Here is a 20318-nt window from a genome sequence, read left to right as displayed (position 1 = left end):
TCACAGAGTTTACTTCACAATTAAAGGAACCTCTTTTAAGAGCAGTGTCCCCACCAACTGCACAAATCACTTCAGCCACCAATTGCACAAACCAGGTTCTGTGACGTCTCGCAGAACTCGTCAAAAGTGGCTGAAGCCACTGATTCATCTGTTTTCATTAATATCTCTATTATGTGTTTGAAATAAAATTAACATCATTGTTATTGGGATAAAGTAGTGTTTTTAAAGAACCAAACGTGTATTTTGTCTTAAAACCAATTTGCCAAGTGTTCACTCACACCAAAGGCAGACCCATCAAAGCGGACAGACACTGTGCATTCACGCAATGCCACAAGTGTCTTTAAACAACTGGCATGAAGAAGCAAGCGGGGTAAACAAAGCTCTACAACATTTATTCCACACTCCTAGAAGTACTGAAAAAATAACTTATAGTACATGGCCGCCAAAAGTGTTGTGCCCCACAATGCTCAGTCCAGCTTCTCTGCTTTGGGTGCTTTGCTCTTCCTGTAGTATGCCCAGAGGCTCCGAATGGACATCAGCACTGGCAGGCTTACCGGCAGGAAGAGGGGAATGTAGATGGCATATCTGCGAGGGAGCAAGGAACGCTCCATCAGAGCACGAAATCTTATCCGCATTAGAGCAAGAGAGATGAAATGAAAGCAAGAACCGTTCTCTTTACAGTTATCTCTAATAAATCTATGAGCAGAAAATATATTAGATTAAAGTGTCATGACTGCTATACATGTTTATTATATTACCATTACTCTCACAACATTCAACAGATGGATGGTTCAGGTGAATTTTGGCTAATATAGTATATAGCAGGGTGTCGAACCGGAACCGAACCGAACCGAAAACCGGAACCGAACCGGTATTTTTTCCGGAACTGAACCCGAACCCGAACCGTTATTTTTTGAGCACGCTGAACCCGAACCGGAACTGAACCGGAAAAAGAAATAACGGTTACCGGTTCATGCCGAAACGGTTCGACCCTCTGTTGTTGATATTGCACAGTCAATGCAATTCAGGCCTTTTTTTCTTTCCCGTACCATCAACTTCGTACTTGCTCGCGCACTTTCCCCTCCAGACAATTGAACACTATCACGCTTTATGGAACAACAGGGGAAATGAATGAGCACCAATGTAGCATTGGTCTGTTGCTGCTGGAGGCGCGAGCGTAGTGCAAGCTGACCAAACGAAATGTCATTCTCGGCAGCTTGCAGGTGATATAAAACGACTTTGCCCTTCCCTAGCTGCGACTTCATTGGAGAAATCAGGCTGCAGGAGTGCTCCACTGCGCAACAGCGAAAGCTCACACCCGATGTGTGCAAACTTTTTGCATTTCATAATTTCTTGAAAAGGTCCGACACCTGCAAATTATTAATACTTGACAAGTGTGACCGGAGGAGCTGCTCAGTGGCTAAGCTGTTTCCTAAGCCGTTTGCCCAACTCGCTACATTGCTTCTACTGCTACTCGTTCCGGAGGGGAGTACTGCTGTGGACGAATTAAAGAGCGTCTACCCAAAAAGTCCCATCTCATGCTCCACGTGTCAAATTTCCCTTTCATTTTGTAACCGCATTATCTGTTATAAGATTCCGCAATGTAGCACACGGAACGATGGTAGGGGTTCAGGCGGTACGATGACATACTGATTGTAATGCACACTTTCGGTATCGCAAAAGGAATTGCAGTGGTCAGAGCAATAATGCAGTGACTGAGCGTAACTAAAGCTTACTTTTAACAAAAGTGTGGCTAACACATTCGATAAGGTGACAGCTAACAAATTATTCAGGGTTACCAAATAATCTAATTCATTGGTAGTATTTATGTGCCTGTTGTAGAATTTTTCTGTTTTGTTACAAATATAAAAAATGTGCGCCATTGTTATTAAGCGCTGGTATTTGAACACGCCCGTACGCAGGATTAAATTTAAGGCCTCAAGGTTAGCGTGATGGGCGATTGCATAGCGACAATTGCGATTTCAACAAAAAAGGAAAGGACAGAAAATATATCCCACCATCATATCTCTTGGCGTTGGCTTTATGAATAGTTGCTAGGACAACAGAAAGTCTGAGCGATAAAGAAGGTGGTAAATCGTCGCCACTTCATGTGTTTTTCTAATATCTCCTAATTGTTTAAAGTTTCCTTTGCAATTGCGCCACTGCCCTTGGGGAGCAGCACCATTTTGAATGTCAGTTTGTGTTTTGATTTGACGGTCGTTTTAAACTAGTAAATGTTTTTTTTTCTAATTTTAGTGATAATTCAACTAATCGAACCGGTTCGCGAACCAGTTCAAGCTCCCGAACCGGTTCGCGAACCGGTTCGGTACGTGATTTTGTCGAACCGGAACTGAACCGGAACGAAATTATTTCACCCGAACCCGACCGGTATTTTTTTCGGTTCGACACCCTGGTATATAGTGTTACAGCACCTCAACTACTAATTGCTTACTATTACCATTACTCTAGTAATGCTTAACAGATCGATAATTTGGGTTGCAGTTTAGCTCATATATTTTAGAGCAGCATAACCATTATTTATTATTATTACCATTACTTTAATAACATTTAACAAAGGGATATTTCAGGTGGCATTCAGCTAATGTGTAATATTAGAGCACCATAGCTACTAATTATTATCATTGTTCCAGAAACATGTACAAATGAATATTTCTAGGTGAAGTTTTGCTGGGTGCGAATTTGCTGCAACTATTTTCAACTGTAGGAAGTCCCAATTTTCACATCCATTAAAGGGACACTGAAGTGAATTTGTCAAGCTCCTGTTTTGGCTTGCACTGTGTAGACTGGCTCAAATAAACACTTTTTATCGTTTATGCGGGCAATAAGGCGGTTTTTATTTTATAAAGTCTGAAATAAGAAAAACTACCATGCGCGGTTTGCGGTGGCCACACCAACTAACAGCAGTGACATCAGGTAAAGGTGCTACGTGATTGGACGATGTCCAAGATTAGAATTCAAATTTATTTCGGCTTTGGTTCTGTGACACAATACGCTGGCATTCGACGTTACTGTTGGATGGGCATTCTCAATATCTCGGTAATCGGCATACCGCGCTTCTGCCATGTTGTCGGCTGTAAAATGCACCAGATAAGCCTACCAGCACGGCTTGGAATCGTAGCAATCACTAGCCGAGGCATACACAGTGGATAAACACCCTCCGCGTCACCGCAGACACTCAAATGCGATGCACTTTTCCCTCATCTTTGGAGCTTGCCTGTATCGTAGAAAGCATGTTCGCACCAGGCCAAGGGTCTGCTGATTCTGGCCTGTGCCCACTGCCCGCAAGCAGTTGGTGCTTATGGCAACAGCACGCCAACGAGAACTCGCTAGCGTGTCAGAGTCAGCCTGCGCGCGTTCTGCGAACTTGCTCGTGGAGCAATCAACAATACAGCGCGAAAATGGCATATGCAGTATAGAAAACATTGGCCAAAAAATTAATTTCGGAAAAAAAAAAAAAAAAAAAAGCACTCGGGGATTCAAACTTGCGGCTTGCAAAAAAAGCATGCGTAGTGCTCCAGACCAATCGGGCACAAACCACTGCGGCTCTACTGAAAATATAACGTATACAAGGGTGAGACAGCTGAACCAGATTTGGGAGCAGCTTTTGGAGCAGCGAAATTTTTATTTTGGAGCAGAAGAACCTTGATTCGGAGCACAAGAACGACATTTATTATGTCACCTTAGAAGCCTAAAAAATCAAATTTTTGGCCACTCGGAAGGGGGGGGGAGTGCGCTTTTTAATTGGTTTTGAACGTCCATAACACTGAAACAGCCTTTCAATAAAGTTTTTTCTACCTGAGTATCACAAGGAATGAACTACACTACCTTTTTCAAACCATTTTTACATTCTTGGGCTCTATGCATAGATAACGCGGAGTTTCGTTGAAAATATCGAATTGAAAAACTAAGCAATTTTAAGGAATTTTTATTATCCTGTGAATGCCGAAGTTATGTTTGTAATCCCAGACACGGCGTTACGCACAACTGAGAGCCACGGCAAAAGTTGCGCAAAGCGAGGTGACAGTCGTCGCACCCCACCAGCCCTCCCATTTCAAGCCCCAAGGTGAGCGTTCACTACGATCGTAATTAGAGTATTGGTATGTTTAGTCACCTCCCTTTTGGCATTAAATTTCAATTGAGATAGATGAACCATTATTACTAGCGTGCGATAATAGCCAGTCCCACTATCGGACACTGCATGAAAATATGGTGGTGACGCAGCCTGCGCCGCCACTTCTGCAGTGTCTATCGTCCCACTCCCGCCGCTCGCAAGCTCACTGTCAATAGCAACAATAACTCGGGGTTTTATAATGCAGCAATGAGTCCCAAATGTCACTTCCAAGCACGCACCGCACCTCACACTCAAGGCTGAAACACGGCGATATCGCGGGTACCCCGTTGTTTTTGATGAACCCTCGTATTTCTAGTCGTGTAACTTCCCACAACAGGTCAAACGTAAACCCGGCCACCCCCATAACCAAAACCGCGGTAGAAATTGGCGAAGAGCACTCTGCCTGAACCACGAGAAACTGCTTCGCCCAGCGGTCATGTTTTCCAATCTTCGCCGCACCGAGATGGCGGCGCCGAGTAATGTCGTTCTGGAGATGCGGTGCTCCCAAAATTACCGTTTTAAAATCAACTTGCACAAGTAGTTTGTGAAAACTTTATATGGGAAAACTTTAAAAATTCGCACAATATAACATGTGCAACCCGACATTGTGACTTTCGAAAAAACTATCCCGTGGACAATTTTATGCGGGTTTTTTATTGAATGATCAATCAATTAAACCTTTACAAACAGCATCACATTCAAGGCACTGGAAAATTATGCCGTCAGTAAGTATTTTCCTCCACTGAAATTAACGGGAGTGTTAAATCCTTGGCTCTCATACTGTTTTGGAGCAGTTTGGCGCAATTTTTGCAATTTTGAAGCTTTTGGAGCAGCCTGGCGCAGGAAAAGGAATTTGTATCAAAACTGCGCAATATGCGCAGCTGTCTCACCCCTGCGTATATAATGTATAGCCAGTTTACATTTTTATTTAGTTTTAGCATTTCAAGCAGTTTAGATGACTATTTCTCGTATAGCGCTCATGCAGTGAGCCTCCCCCCCAAATTCCGACGTCTCATGTCTAGCGACTGCATTTCTCAGACGGAAAAGCGTTCGCAGATGTGTGGTCGTGCTGCTGAACACTGTGCTTGTTCACCCAGCGCAAAAAAGTGCTTCCTACATCAGGGTTTTATGCTGTACTGTAAAAGTTTCGGTTGATTTTATTTCCTTAGTACCTATATTACCTTCGATGACTTTTCTCCCACCTGCAATTGGCTTTAGGTTTTTCTACTAGTGTACTGGTCAGCGAAGCGTGGCGAAGCGCTTGTGTGGAGCTAAGCTACATGGACTTAGAGCTTGATACAGCCTACAAACGAACAAATTGAAAGCCCACTACTCCAGGCGGAAATCGTGTCATGGCTTAGTTTCAAATGAGCGAACAAATTGCGACGACCCACTGGCGGCCGGCGGACTAAATGCTGGGCCTAAAAAAAGGGTTGGCAAGCCATGCAGTAGCGCAGTCAAGCCAAGTCATTTTTTTGTGACGTCATACAAAACACCACAGAAAATGGGTGAGGATGCAGAAGGAGGACAGCATTTTCGAGTTGATTTTGCTAGTGAATACAGTCGTGTAAACGCAGCGAGAATGGTTGAAACATGGCCTAGAACATGGTTTCTCAAAGTGGGTTCCGCGAGCCACCGATAAATTTTCCCCCATTCCGCACTCTCAGTGCATATCGCAAAGGCGCAAGCTGCGCAATAAATCCCACCAGCCGCTTGTAGCCAGCCACACTCTGAAAACGGGCCACGTGATTAAACTGTTGCACTTGAATCTCGGCCTTATATAACCCCCCTGCGCATTTCTCCTGTTTGGAGGTAGGTGCCGCAAGCGTACGCGCTCGCGTAAAGTCGACATTCACGTGCAATAAATTCCAAAGCAAGCAAGCGTGCTTCCTTTTGAATTTATTGCACGTAAATGTAGCGTGAACGGAATGAAAAATGGCAAGGGGGGTTCCTTGGCAATTAACGGAGCTTAGCAGGGTTCCCTGGGACCAACATGCCTGAGAACCCCTGGCCTAGAGACTCCAGGCTACAATTTTCGCTCGTAATCCCGCAATGTTTACACATCACTTCAGTGTCTCTTTAAGGCGTGCAAAAACGTTGAAGCTTAGCTTAGGCGTAACGGCACGCGCATCTTACTACTTGCAACTTTCTCACGAACGCGTCAAACGTGTATCCCAGCTACCACGGTCCATAAGATGAATCCACCTGCCGCAAGGTGGTAACAGCGGGTAAGGATGGGAGCTCACTTTTGGTCATCCGGGAAGTACAGGAGAGCCAGCAGAGATGGGTCGAAGAAGGCCTTCTCTGAAAGGTGCCAATGACACCAGTGAGTCTCGGCAACATCCCTGGCCGAGGCACACTAATTCAAACTCAACTTACCAGAGGCCAAGAATGCAGCTTCAGCACTGCTGAAGGAACTTTCCAGGTCGCCTTGCTCTAGCTGCTCAAAACTGTGCCTTGCGTGTGATACAGAGGAGTACACCTGGGAGAAAAAAAAAAAAAAAAGCTGTTGCTGAGGCTCAAAATCCCTTTCTACTCTCAAAATCCCCAATCTACTTTGCTCGCCAGGCTTTACAAATGTCAGAGCCACTGGCGGCAAAAAGTAATTAATACATTTGAAACGCGTAGAAGTTATGGTGCTGCTGGTGGCATTTGTTTTGCAGCACCGTCAGAACTAGCTGCTAAAACTATTCTAGTCATAAAAGTACCATAGTAGCACAAGAGTTCAGTAGAAAGCTAGAAACAGGCACATCACTTTACGTGGACCATAAGATCACCACAAAATCACCACAAACAGTTTGCTGATTTGCTTGAAATGAAAATGTAAGCGGTTTCCTTGAACCAGTTTTATTGCCTGTGGGATGCTAAAAATTCAAACCGTACCCTTGCACATTATATACAATATTTTTCTTTGTAACACTAACACTTTAAAACAGTGTCACTTGCTGCACAAAATTGGTCACCCCAGGTTTTCCTTTGTTAGATTACAATACAGCAATAATAGAAGCTATCATCATAACCCTGTTACTGTCCAATGGAGGACATAAGCAAGCATACTTGCGAGTGAGCACATACTTCCCCATATGTCCTGCAAAACGTCAAACTATTCCTGTCCAACATTAGCTCAATCCATTCCCTGTCCCTCAAATGTTCCTACAGTCCATGCAGTTCCCTGTCTCACAAAACAAGCGAGACTCACCAGGTCTCCAATTTCATCCTTGATGACAATGTTGGAGATGGTGCTGAGCAACTGCGACAGGGAGTGCAGGGAAGAGGTGGACGTCGACAGGTAGTCCTGGGTCCGACGCCTCAGCAGGAATGCAATGTCCTGCACGGAGGAGAACACGCGCACAACCTTACACACTCCCTCCAAGAATGTTTCTCACGGCGCGGCATCCTCTGCTGAGGTTCAAGAAAGGACAAAAGTTGCGTGCCTCGTGAATCCGAGGAAATGACACAGGGTTTGGTGCGGCAGCCACTGTTGACTGCGCCAAGCACTCGCGTGCAAAAATTAAAACTGCCCGAAGCAGTTCAAACGTGGCTTGAGGCAGAGTTCTGGATATACTATTTCTATCTCCTGTACGTGCTTGCACTAGTCCAGCCCTCTGTAACGATTGTAATCAACTATGCAGCTGCTGGAAACAAACACCTTACAAATTGGCTACAGTGGCACAGACCCTACAAGAGGGGCTGGGAAGGAGACGATGTCAATTATGTGTAACACATGTAATCAAGGTAATTTTGTTACGCAGGTACTCAGTTTTGTACAATCTTGGCGCCTTTGTGCGACTTCACTTCTGCGCCAACTGTAAGGACGGGAGAAACTTGATGCATGTGTGTACTTCTTGCCAAACAAAATGTGCATCACCAGTGGCTTTTCAAAAGGAGGGAACAACTCCAGCAACCACGAAAACTTGCAGAGAGACGGAGGGTTTTTACACACACACTCAGCACACTCATCTGCATGCAAGCCTCCTTCGATATGAGGATCTACATAAAGGGACATTCTCATAGCGCAGTCCCCCATACATCGCCCTTCACAGCAAACAACAAAGTGTGAACTCTCCCTTAGGAATGGACAACGCCAGCCTTACCAGATCCGAGGGCAGTGGGCTTTCGAGGTAGCGTGCGGCTGCCTGCTTGGGGCTTCTGTCTGGCAGGCCGACCAACAGACCAAGCTGGGCCAGGAACACTTCGAAGACGGAGCGCATGTCGATCTCCACGGGTGCGGGCAGGGTGACGCCAGCCTTGGGGAACTCGGCAACGTTGTAGAACAGCACGCCACCCCACTTGGGCGAGAGGAACGCGTTGGTCTCCAGCTGGTTGCCTGCACCACGAGTGCAAAGGACAACTGAGACACAGCCTGCATCATCCCTCTGCGTGCAAGGTAGTCTTGTACGACTGCTTTAATTAAGGGGGGGAACTGATTTTAAAACGACCCCTTTTCATTTTCAAGTAAACTCTGAGAAACTGGTCAGTCTTGCTGCTTTTTTTTCTCACTCATTTCTAATATGCCATCTTTTTTTGAGTTGGTCAATTAGTTCCAAAGGTAATTAGAGATAATTAGTCATTTTTGGTCAAATAATAGACTAATTGGTCAAACAAAAAACTGCTTCGATAATTGCATTCACCAGGGTTCATATATAATCTTTCTCATTTCCAAATATATGAACCCTGGTGAATGCAATTATCGAAGCAGTTTTTTGATGCATCGCTTGGAACTAATTTTAGAGCTCATTAAACTTTGGTGGCACCAGTGGCAAAAAACCATTTTGAGTGCCCATTTCAAACACCGAAGTTTAATGAGCTGTAAAATTAGTTCGAATCAATGTATTTCGAAGCAAAGCATAAAAAAAACTGCTTCAATTATTTCATTCACCAGGGTTTGTAGTATTGGAAAATATAAAGATTACAGTTTTATGACCAACAGTGTTTTTCTATTGTTTGACCAAAAATTCCTAATTATCTCTAATTATTTTGGGAACTAATTGACCAACTGGAAAAATAATGGCATATTTGAAATCAGTGGGAAAAAAGCAGCAAGACTGATAAGTTTCACAGAGTTTACTTGAAAATTAAATCAAGTTGTTTTAAGACCAGTGTGCCCCCTTAATTAACTTGACTGAGTACAGGCACTAGGTGGGGTGATAGGTAGTGGTGTTTTCACACGTTATACAAACTAAATGGGACCTTGTTTTTTCCTTCTCCTGTTTGATAACCTTTATGCAGTTAAACCTTGTCACAACAAAGTTGAAAAGGGAGCCAGAATTACTTTTTTATAACCGTTGCCTTGGAGTAACTATGCCCTGCACGCACCACGAATCATACAAAAAGAAATTACGGATACTTTGTTGTATCAATCACTTCAGTACTGCCCATTTCGTTATGACTAGGCTGACTGTAATGGGAAGAGCGAGGTTAATGTAATCACAGTTGGTGGAAAACTATATCCCAGTGCTTTTAAGAAGGTAGATAAATTCTTGGTTGAATGGTAAAAAGTTTAACCCTGGCATTGCTTCATGCTCTTCAAGCGTTATATGAAAGGTCTTCTGAGCGGACGAGACGAATCGCCTACCGATTCATGGTAAAGTTTAGTGGCCCTACCTACAATTTCACTGTTTCATCCCGGGTCGAGTTGTGCCTGTAATCACACAAACAGGGTAAACTAACCACTATTCTTGTTCTAAAACTACGCTCGTCCATGGCGCTTGTGCTCTACTGTAGTCAAGCTACCCTGAAATATGCTAGTTTAATTTACATGTTAGTCATGTTTAGACTGTTGTTTGTCATTTTAGTTTATTTTGAACCGGTTTTATCCAGTATACACTTGTTTTTTGACCACCGTTTGGCAACTTGACGACAGGAGACGCCGACAACCCGAGCCCCTAAGGTCTGCTGTCGAGCACAGTCATGATATTTTGTACCAAAATGACCAGTGATGAGTATAGTCGCCATCGGTCATGACAACTATTCTCACCATCAACTATTTTCAAGCCTTGATGGCGCTTTTTTGCAAGACACCGCAGCCATGTGGTGAAGCCATCTTTGGGCAATCTTTTTCACACAATTAAAGAAATAAAGGAACGTTATTCCATCGAAATAATGGTGCCGTGTGAAGCCATCCTAGAGCAATCTTTTTTACACAGTTAGAGAAATAAAGGAATGGTATCTCATTCTAATAATCGTGCCGTTTTATTCAGAAAAAAAAAAAGCTCTACAAATTGAGCGAAAAACATTTTTCAGTAAATCTGGTACAATTTTTTTTTACTCACAGTACAGAAAGGGTTAATGTGTATGAAACATCAAGACCTCCTTCAGCCCCCAGAAATAAGCATAACATTCACTTTTGGAGGAAAAAAAAAAACAGTGAAAAAACACGCTACACACGAGCATGATGAACCAACAGGCCCAGACTTCCACTTTGCCACTTTTGGAGATTATAAGACCAAGTTATCATGTAAAACAAAAACGTACCTTGTTCATCGTATATGTAGAGTGGATAGTGAGTTTGCGGCAGAACATACACCACGAAGTTGAGAACAGGATGTACCGACGTGTGCAACCCTAAGACATAACAAAAAAAAGAAAGAATGAAAAGATAGCACCTGTGGTAAAAAATTAAACACTACAAGCTTTACCCTTGGAATTCTGTCAAAAAGTATAATTTGGCCTCAGTGAAACAAAAATTGAGGCGCATTTATGAACTATGCGTGTTCAACAAGAACACATTTTTAACCACAAACTTTTACAATTGGGGAAACTGGAAGCATTCACTCACTGGTGCTCCCTTCGATGGGGTTGATCATCAGCGAAAGCTGATCGGCTGTCACCACGTACGCCTTTTTGGTCTCGCTGTAGCGACGTTTTAATTTCAGAGGCAAGAGGTACAACACCTGTTGAGAGGCCGGGAAGAACACAAGGTGTACTCGTAACCCTAACAAGGCAGAAATCAATGCTTGATGCCAAATAGCTCATGTATTTGTCCGAAACTCTGCAAATCCCTAATGCTGAAGCCCCGTAACTGCAGCAGCGTGTCATGAACTCTGTTTTACAACTAGAGATTGTTGGTAGTTCACAATGTAGCGACAGAACAGGCAAGTCGTAAGCACGGGCTAATCTTACGCGCAAAAGCTAGTCCCACGGTTACATTGCATTAGGAAATACACCTCCCACATTAAAGTAGGAGTAAAAACTTGCAGCAAGAACCACCAGCTAGCACTCTCTCCTCAAGAAAAAATCACAGTACCTGGCTTTTGACGTGCACTCTTGCCACCATTGAAATCTTGTCCAGAAATGGCTTCAGGTACACTGCACAAGGGGGTGAACAAAGCAGCGCAGTATGCATTTTTGTTGTTTTCAAAGCAGATATAAAAAGAAGGGTACAACCACAGCACCGAGCCTTCGGTTCTCTGGCCACACACAAATTTCTTAGGTCTACTTGGCTATTCCTTTACATGCGCAAACGGTGAGCAACAAAAATTATTCTATGACCCAACATTGCCATCACGGTGAGTACAGTCATCCATACGAGCAACGAAAGCTACTTTGGTGATCCTTGGTGCGCACTCTTACAAGTGGGAGTTCACCTTAGGCATCAAGCATACATTTACAACCCAGTGCACTCGCATCTGCAATGCTGGCTGGCTTAAGACCCCCTCAAAATGACAGGAGGTCCTCTGCCAGCGAAGTCAAAACAACTTAGGTCTGTGGATCTTTATAGCGCATACCTGCCCCTTCCCGAGGTATTCTAGGCCATGAAATGTAGTGTGAGGAGGCACAGACACACCTTCGACTGCATCTTGTATCCGCCACGAGACGTCCAAGGTCTGTGGCTCGGGAACGACGAGCGTGAATGTCACGTCAAACTCAGTGGCCGCACTCAGGGGCCTCATGCGCTCCTTGTCCAGCTAGAAAAGGACATGCACCCGACAGCACAGCCTTCTCAATGTACATGCAACAACCACCACAGTGTCGCTTCACTTGAGTGAGGTCACCACACTCCTCAAGTGCTCTTATTGTTTAATTAGCATTGAGGTGGCTACCGGAAAAAGGCTCATCTTGTCACCTGGAATGCTACTACTTGGTAAAGATCAAGATGAAATGCTGCAAGTCACTACTTGGTAAAGATCGCGACGACTTACAAAATACCGCGAGGCTCTTTTCTGCTCCTGATAGCTTTGCTGATGTCCCACTCTTTCTACACTGTGAAATGCCATCAAGGATTCATAATACTGTAGCAATCAAAGCTTCCCTTGTACAAGCATAGCTACACCAAGCGGTAAACTAAACGTGACTACAAGGTGAGCGCTCCTCCCAAGCTTGGAGTCATGGCGAAACCCACTAGGGCCAAACATTCAAGCATCTCTTGCCTTTGCTCGTTCTGTCACTTTCTGTGAGGTCCACAGCCTTCTGAGTGCGCTCTCTTGGACAACATGCTTCCTCACGGCATCAACGATGTTCTTTGACAGTTGGTCCGGACCTGAAGGGGACAGCAATATAGCTATGCTTCTGAGACTTAAAAGAAAACAAAAATGTTGACTTATGGTCTGCACACATTTTGGCACAACAACGGCGAGAGCACGCTTTTACAAGGCTGCTTTTTTCTTGGAGAACGGTGAGGTTAGTAAGCGATTTTCCAGTGCTCTGACAACGAACTAGGAACAAATACATAGGTGAAAACTTAAGACACACATGGACGCTTGAGCACAAAGATAAGAGGGGGTGAAAGTAGCTCACCTGTACTTGCTTTCACGTAGACTATTTGATGCAGTCCAATGACGGTTGTTGCATCGATGCTTTCTTGCGGAACAATGACGACATATAGCCGGTTTCGAGAGCTGAAATGCCCTGTATTGTGCAGCGCCTCGTCAACGTCTGCAAGATGCACGAGCTTTGGCATCAGGACAATTCTGCTATGAAGCTTCAATCACAGGCAAAAAATAAAAATAGAAAAATAAAAACAAGGCCTGCCTAAAAGTCATTTCAAGTCTTCTGAAAACCAGAATCATTTGTAGGTTGAGAACCAACCGTAATTGAAAAAACAGTAACTGCAAATCGGTGTCCTTTATTCAAGTTTATTCCAAGCAGCATGCATAGGCGACTTATAATTCTAGTGCCTTCTTTAGAGTTTAGCTTGCATCATTAGAAGCCTTTAAAATTGTGTCTATCATAACACTGGCTGGATAATGCACACAGGGAAAAGTTCTCCAATCCGCAGAAGAAAAACATCTTGATGAATACTCCAGACATTACTCACTACTGTGCATCTGGCAGATTGTTCTCCGTCTCACTTCTTGTGGACCCCCTCACTTATGCATACAGGCTTTTGCATGGTCACTATTTAGACAAAGGAATTCATGGCTTTACTACTTTTAGTGTGCAGAACTTTGGAAGTGACTACTGTGGTTTGGTGGCAGCGGTGTAACCGAGCGAATGAAGACAGAAAGAAAACGGCAGGAGAAAGTATGGCAAAAGTGTCTGGGACAGGGCAGTTTACTGAGCGCACACGAGACGTTCATCAGCGATGATGCTTGGCAAAAGTGTGAGGGGGAGGCTGTAGTGAGACATGCTCCTCATTGCGTGGCTCATCTGAACCACGTGACGTTTGCATGGGAGGTTCAAAGACGATTTACAACAACATGCTCAGCAGCGACGACGTGCTGCGAGATAACGGCAGTGTAGCGCGTGCTGCCGTGCATTTGCTGATCACGCGATCACTTCCTGAGATGCAGCAGCTATGTGCCATGACCGAGCAGACTGCAGTTCATGCTGTGCACAAATTTTGCATTACGGAGTGTAGTAATCGTCAGCCCTTTTTTTTTTTAACCTTCACTGAACAGAAAGAAGTGTGTGAGAATGGCGCCCAAGAATGGCTTCAGAGATACATTTTTGTGAGCATCAATTACACACATAGCCTGAACGACTGTTAAAAGATAACTTTACCAACTAAAGGGCTGTTAAAAGAAAACAATTAAATTACTGCCAAAAGTATTAAACATAACTTTCCTAATTAAACCACTGTTAAAGGAAAACATTACCAACTATATTTGCATGTTCACACCATGTATCTTTATCAAGCTGAAAACAAGGTTCTACCAACACACAGAGTCACACGTGTGCTTTCTGCAGTAATATGCTATTAATTAAAAAAAAAAAAAAAAGAACATTCGAAGCAAGCAAAATTTACCTGTCAATTCCTTTGTAAACAGCCCCGTCTCATTTTGGTACGCCTCTCGAAAGGACCACTTGTACACAAACTGGACTTCGTCCGTGTCCGTAGCTTCTTGTTTGCAGGCTGCTTCAAGACGCCGAACCAGCTCGTTCGCCACCGGGGTTCTGGGGTCAGCATGAACCACCTCCACCTGAATTAAGTGTGTGGCCTGCACGACAGGTGTGCGCTTTTACTATGGAATATAAGGTGTCAGGTTCCAAGCAAAACATTGCTACAGAGAGGCAGGCAAAATGAGTCAAGCCATGGGATGAGTGAGGGTGAAGCAATCACAATGCAAAGGTGGCAATATGATCGCACTGAAAACTTGTGTCATTTTCGAGTTTGCCTCAATGGAAATTACCGTATGTACGCATGCATATAAACATTCCATCGAAATAGCTGTTCTTTTGATCGTAGAGGTGAAATGATATGGCGCTCAAAGCTTGGTCAAGCCATGCTGATGTTTCTGGCAATAAAGTATACAGGCAGCTCACAAACAAAAAATTTCCGCAGAAATATAAAAAGGTGCTTTGTTGACAGGTTCGAATTAGCAGAGTTAAGATATGTTCACAGTAAGCAACAAAGGCCGACTGGACTTACTTCGGTTGACTAAAGAAATTAATGTGCATCACTGAGAAACAATTTCATTCATAACAAGCCCGTCATTTTGTTCACGCTAAAACTGTTTTACATTTTTTTTGGAAGCTGAAGGCCTATTAGCGCCGTCTTGCATTGTAACATAACCTATGCAAACCTGTTTTTCTTTTTTGTTTTTGCGGCATGGTAAAAAAAAACGGAAATGCGTTGAGAAAACTTGAAAACGGTACAACTACAACTGTTCTACCACTGTTTTTCTCTTAGAAATGCAAACGCAGCAGCACACTTTAAACTACAAATTCATAGAGCGACTGCCTGCGTTTGAAGGAAGCAGGAGGCGGACGGCTTCGAGGTGATGACCACAGCGATCTTGTCTGCTTACCACCTTGGTGCTCATCGTCTCGATTTCATCGTAGGGCAGGTTAACCCGGTAGACTGTTGTCGTCTTCCACCACACTGGCAGGCCCACGAAGACGAAGATGAGGATGAATGAAATGCTCGAGTACACATGTTTCGGCCCTAGAAAACAACGATGACGAAAGAAGTACGCACATATAAAAAGCTGTTACGGTGGCCCACAATCATCCCTTCTACCTTTTTCGTCTGCTACGATTCGTTCTTAACCTTATGGCTAAGACGACGCTCACTATCTAACATAATTAACACTCATTATGCAGTCTTCGTACAAATGATCTCAACGCAAGTTAACCGAACTATCTACTGCATGTGCACAGCGATCAGTTGTCGGACAGGGGTAGAAACCCGTTAGCATGGAAGGAGCCCTGTTGGAGCTCTGCCTTCGCGTCTACCACACACGTTGGTGTTTTACCTTTTCTGTCTGCAGATTTCAATGAATCATCTGAACTCGCTGGAGTAGAAGGCATGGAGAATCGGGTATTAGAAACTGCGGTGGGCAGGACACGGTACTGACAGTACGCCGGCACTGTTTACATTTCACCACCACCACAAAACTCGTAACCGGATTGGATTGGCCGTTGTCTAATGGCTTGGTTAGCACCAACAAGCCTATAACTATTTTTTTTTCCAATGTTTGCTCAGGTTAGTATTAGCTTCTACGACAAAAATCGCCATACGTAGTACAAATAAATTAAATACGGATGACTTTAAAACGATTCAGCAGTATAGCAAGTACTGCGCAATGCATCGTCCTGCCTCAGATGTGTTTGCACTCTGTCAACATGGTCGCTGACGGCTGCGTAAACTTTACAAACGCGGCGTGCCATAATTTTGTCCATCCCATGCATTATTTGCACTTGGTGGGGCGACTTTGCTCAAGAAGGACCATCGTAAGCAAGCAAACCGCGTTGTTATGGCAGACTAGCGCCGTCGTAAGCGCGTTACGGGAACCAAGGCTGGCCACATTGACGCAAGACCTGCCGGAGTTGTGCCGAGGAGATGGGAGTGGATGCGACAAATTTGTTGGGAAGCAGCGCTGTTCGTTTCAATGGTTTCGTGCACGGTGACTACGGCCATTCGTAGCCATACTCGATGTGTCCGATCTTGAGGAGGCTATCATGGTCGCTCTCCGATGGACCTTCAAGAAGCTCCAACTCCAAGTGGACGCGGAGGGTCATCAGCCATGTTAACCTGAAGCTCCTCGGTGACAAGCGTTTAACTTATGATTGACTCGTAAAATTGCGATCGGGCGGCTAAACTGTCGACGAAGATGCCCAAATGCAAGTCCAAGACGAGGTTTCTCCCGGCGACATGTGCGTGGACGCTGTTGATCACGGCGACAACGCTGTTTTTCGTGTTTCCGTAAGTACGGGAGCTTCCCCTTTGAATGTTGGCTCATTAAGCCTAATTTCGATGTTTGCCGCGATATTAAGTATGTCAGGCGACCGACGAGGGGCCGGAAGGGCTGCAACACGGGCGAACTCATTAGCATTCAAGCGACGCGTGCTTCCACAGCCACACCTGGCTTTGTGGCTTCGAGGAAGCGCGGCTCATCCTTTGTGGCCCGGCCGCAGTGGGAGCTTCTCCGCAGGAGCTGAACCAAAACTTGTCACTTTGCTGCTTGCTTTTACGGCTTTATTGGTCTTGCTGTTTCGTGTCCCGTTATTCGTCGGAATCACACATTAACTTATAGTGTTGCTCGTAATTTTCCCGTGCCCAGGTATCTGCTGGGTGCACCGGACACGGCGGGTCGGTTGGCCCGCCTCATTGAATGGTTTCGGCTAGAGTATCTTTCCTCGCGCGATCTCGCCGCTCAAGTTTCGCGGCATGACGTTCTTCGAGGCTGAGATCGGGTGTCGCAGGTCTGCATTTCACCGAGCTGCTTTGTGGAGGCGTAGTCCGCCCTGCTCCACAAACCACGAGATTGCCGTGAGCGTTCACATTCTCACGTGCTTGCTTCGAGCGAACAAAAGTTATCAGATGCGGCCCGGCGGGCCGGATGCTTTTGTGGTGCGCCACAATTGTTATGGCTAGATAACCGCCACTACCGTGCGCCCAGGGAACGCAGTGTTTGTAACAGCAGTGAGCGCAAGAAACGACGCTCGTGAGCTTTTGTTTTTATGCGAGGTATTGCGAGCATTCTTTGCGGCAGTTGCTTGCCAAGACATGAGTTGCAGCACCACGTACTGCTAAGACAATTGCACATTCATAGCATAAGAAGGTTGGTGTAAAAGCAGCTCAAAGCAGCAATGAGGACGAAGAAGCCGTTGGCAGTGCCCCTTGACTGCTGTGACAGTAGTAAGGTAGCAAATTGGGCTTGTTAGATAGCATTCATGGTGGTCAGCGCGAACGGAAACAATACACAAAGAAGAGAATCAGCGCCTGTGTCGTCTATTCTCTTCTTTGTGTATTGTTTCCGTTCGCGCTGACCACCATGAGTGTGACAGTAGTGTTTGTTTACCGCCCTAGGCGTAGTTTTCAGTGGTGTGGGTCTAAATGTTGGTCGTGATGTTGCTTCCTACTTTGTAAAACACAAGCACTTTTGTTGCTTGATGGCTTGAATTCACTCACTCATTGAAAAAAGTTGTCAGGCTTATGCTTTACTGTGAGCGGTTCTGCCGTTAAACGCTGGAAGCATCGAAGTGATTTTGTGAAGCTAGTTGTACCGAGTTTAATTGTTCTGGGACATAGATAAGAAAGAGACCGGGCAACGGATAAAAAATTGCGGGGGGAATAGGTCTGTGTGGTGAGTTATCTCTGGTGAGACTGTCCACAGATATTGCTGTCGGATCATCGAGTAGTAACGATGGAGTAGGAGTTGCCTGAGAAAGAAATGGCCTCCACATTCTCTCTCTCTCTCTCTATTCCTACAAATTCGAGAAACAGAAATTTCCACACCATCGTATTTTCTTGGTTCTAAACAATCCTTAAGCTTCTAGCCTGACAAAAGTTCTGAAAAATACATTTTAATGCGGATGAGCTTTGAATCTAAGCACTCTCACCACTTTTAAGTGTCGTGGGTTCTCATAAAAAAAGGGGGTGTTTGGTTCAAGAACCGCAATGGTTGTTTTCCGGTCCTTGTGCTTGTTGCAGCAAAAGTTTGCAACCACGCAGCGGCCTGTTTCTTTTGAATGTTTAACCCATTTTACTGTTTTTCTTCAAAATGTTACAAGTTCTTCACTATGTATACTGTCACTGCACACACTTATGTCAAACAGTCTGAATTTTTTCTTGACACTTTTATTTTGCATAGTTTGGATTAGAAATTATAGAACTATTTCCAGTGCCCTTCTAGTTTGGTACATCTGGGCTTGACAGTAAATCCTTTTTTTGTCCGTGTATGTGTGTGTGCAGCAGTGTGCATGTGACCTGTGGAGGGGATTGCTGTATAGAAACATAAATGCCATTAAGAAATGTACTGTATGCTGTTCAAAAGCGGTTCATGTTGTACCTTAGCTTTTCATGTTCCCGGCCGCTTTGTTAAAGCAGGCTTTTCTCTGTACGACAAGGGCAGTTGTACAAAGGGCATTAAATGGCATTAAGGGGCGCTCTTCTTTGTCATGTATGCCTTGGCCTTAGAGGTACACCAATTTTAAACTTCTTAGGTATGTAGAGGCTGCAGGCAGATGGCTTAGGCTCTTTTGTAAGCTAAGCCAGGGTAACAAACTGGGATATAAAAGATAAGTTCTTTTATAGGGCATTTAGCTTGAAAAAATAGTGTCTGATTGTCTGATATTTCCCCTGTGCATAGTTTGCAGTGGCTTTTGTCAACTGTCTGTAGGAAGAGATTCTAGGAATGGTTGCAATGGAAATTGACTTTTTGACGGGGATTACATGGTTTTCTTTCTCTCTTTGTCCATGCAAGTCAAGGATTTTATGCATTTTGGGGGGGGGGGGATAATTTAAAACTTGAAGAAAAATGAAAGGGACCAAACCACGAAGTTTGACCAAAACGTTTTTTTTTTATTGAAATTACAGAAGGCTAAGTTCAGACAAAGGACTCAAGCTCGTTCAGTGTTTGTTGTGCTATATAGTGTCTCCCCACCAGATGTCGCAACATGGTTTTAGGGCAGGGCTTATGTTACACTTACGAATACTCTTTGAATTGAAGTCTAAGCATGGCACGCCAGAAATTTTATTTTGGAAACATCACTATCCCTCCTGAAGAAGTCACACTCAGTTTGTCATTTTCAGTAGTTGGTGTACATTCTCAGTTAAAGATTGCCATCCCAATGGGCATTCTTATTCGTTATTATCAATATGCATATGCGACCATACCGGCTGTGTTCACCATTTAAACTCTGAGCTTTGTTTCATAGAAGGCCAGTGCAGGAAGCAGCTGGCACAAGCTAATCCAGTGGGCAATAAAACACATAAGCAATAAAACACAATAAAGAACACCTTAGGGTGGGCAAGAGCTCCACATGCACATTTACACATCCAACGTCGACGCTTCCTGTAGTGTTGTCTATCTTATGTTGTTTTGTATTGCACGCTCACTGCAAAATAGTGTGCCCTGCGAGAGAACCAACCTGTCACCCTCTCGCTCTCTATTCTTCTCTGCTTTGCAGTTGTCCGGAGCTGACCGGTCGCTACCACTACAGCATCCCCATAGTGCAGGGCTTTGTGACGTTTTTTGTGCTTGTGAATTTCTCCCTGGCCACATTCATGGATCCCGGCATCATCCCGAAAGGTGACCTTCTCCTCCAACCACTGGTGTCTTCCCTTTGAAATGCAGAAGCAGTCTCACGAGAGTGCCAAGAAGCGTAGATTGGTAATAAGGCTGGGCACGGTCTGTGTTTATGACGAAGTGTATGGGAGTGGCGTTTGCACAACTCGTGATCCTGTGGCAAAGGTTATTCTCAATACCTGCCATGATTGCCGTTACTGACAAAGAGTTAGTGATGGTGTCTGTGCTGCGAGTTCACGTGAGCTTGTTGGCTTGCAGAAACAGCATCCTGT

The 20318-nt window shown here is 44.5% G+C and overlaps 2 protein-coding genes across 5 annotated transcripts in view; one reads left to right on the top strand and one right to left on the bottom strand.

Moving 5' to 3' along the window:
- Window positions 1-371: 371 nt before the first annotated feature.
- Pig-s (phosphatidylinositol glycan anchor biosynthesis class S) lies at window positions 372-15931 on the bottom strand. 2 transcript variants are annotated; one of them, XM_077677787.1, is made up of 14 exons: window positions 15769-15931; window positions 15322-15458; window positions 14319-14511; window positions 12869-13006; window positions 12502-12611; window positions 11919-12039; window positions 11379-11440; window positions 10911-11025; window positions 10607-10696; window positions 8227-8459; window positions 7332-7460; window positions 6512-6614; window positions 6379-6436; window positions 372-585 (listed from the first exon to the last, which is right to left on the bottom strand). In XM_077677787.1, the coding sequence occupies exons 1-14, from the start codon at window positions 15821-15823 to the stop codon at window positions 468-470; spliced, it is 1662 nt and encodes a 553-aa protein (XP_077533913.1). In that variant the 5' UTR covers window positions 15824-15931; the 3' UTR covers window positions 372-467. The 2 variants fall into 2 exon arrangements, with proteins under 2 accessions (XP_077533913.1, XP_077533914.1); XM_077677788.1 differs by having other exon boundaries at window positions 12875-13006.
- A 234-nt stretch (window positions 15932-16165) lies between these two features.
- The window catches only part of LOC144145929 (palmitoyltransferase ZDHHC8-like), a 29059-nt gene continuing 24906 nt past the window's right edge, over window positions 16166-20318 (top strand). Inside the window, exons 1-2 of one of the 3 annotated variants that reach the window (XM_077677786.1) lie at window positions 16166-16718; window positions 19928-20049. In XM_077677786.1, the coding sequence (XP_077533912.1) occupies window positions 16627-16718; window positions 19928-20049 (214 nt within the window). In that variant the 5' untranslated portion in view covers window positions 16166-16626. The remainder of the gene's footprint in view (window positions 16719-19927; window positions 20050-20318) is intronic. The other 2 variants (XM_077677784.1, XM_077677785.1) reach the window with 2 other exon arrangements.

The sequence above is a fragment of the Haemaphysalis longicornis genome, unplaced genomic scaffold (genome assembly GCF_048455015.1).
Source record: "Haemaphysalis longicornis isolate Haplotype H1 unplaced genomic scaffold, Haemaphysalis longicornis Haplotype H1 scaffold_7, whole genome shotgun sequence".
Taxonomy (NCBI): Eukaryota; Metazoa; Arthropoda; class Arachnida; order Ixodida; family Ixodidae; genus Haemaphysalis; species Haemaphysalis longicornis.
Note: the sequence above shows the minus strand (reverse complement) of the source record. Positions and strands in the feature narration are given on the sequence as shown.

Bases quoted from the DNA above. Each gene is read 5' to 3' on its own strand.
- Pig-s (XM_077677787.1), bottom strand. From the start codon at position 15,823: ATGCCTTCTACTCCAGCGAGTTCAGATGATTCATTGAAATCTGCAGAC. The intron at 10,697-10,910 runs GTGAGTGAATGC...GTTATGTCTTAG, and splicing joins CCCCATCGAAGGGAGCACCA to GGTTGCACACGTCGGTACAT. The intron at 6,437-6,511 runs GTAAGTTGAGTT...GGCACCTTTCAG, and splicing joins AGCTGCATTCTTGGCCTCTG to AGAAGGCCTTCTTCGACCCA.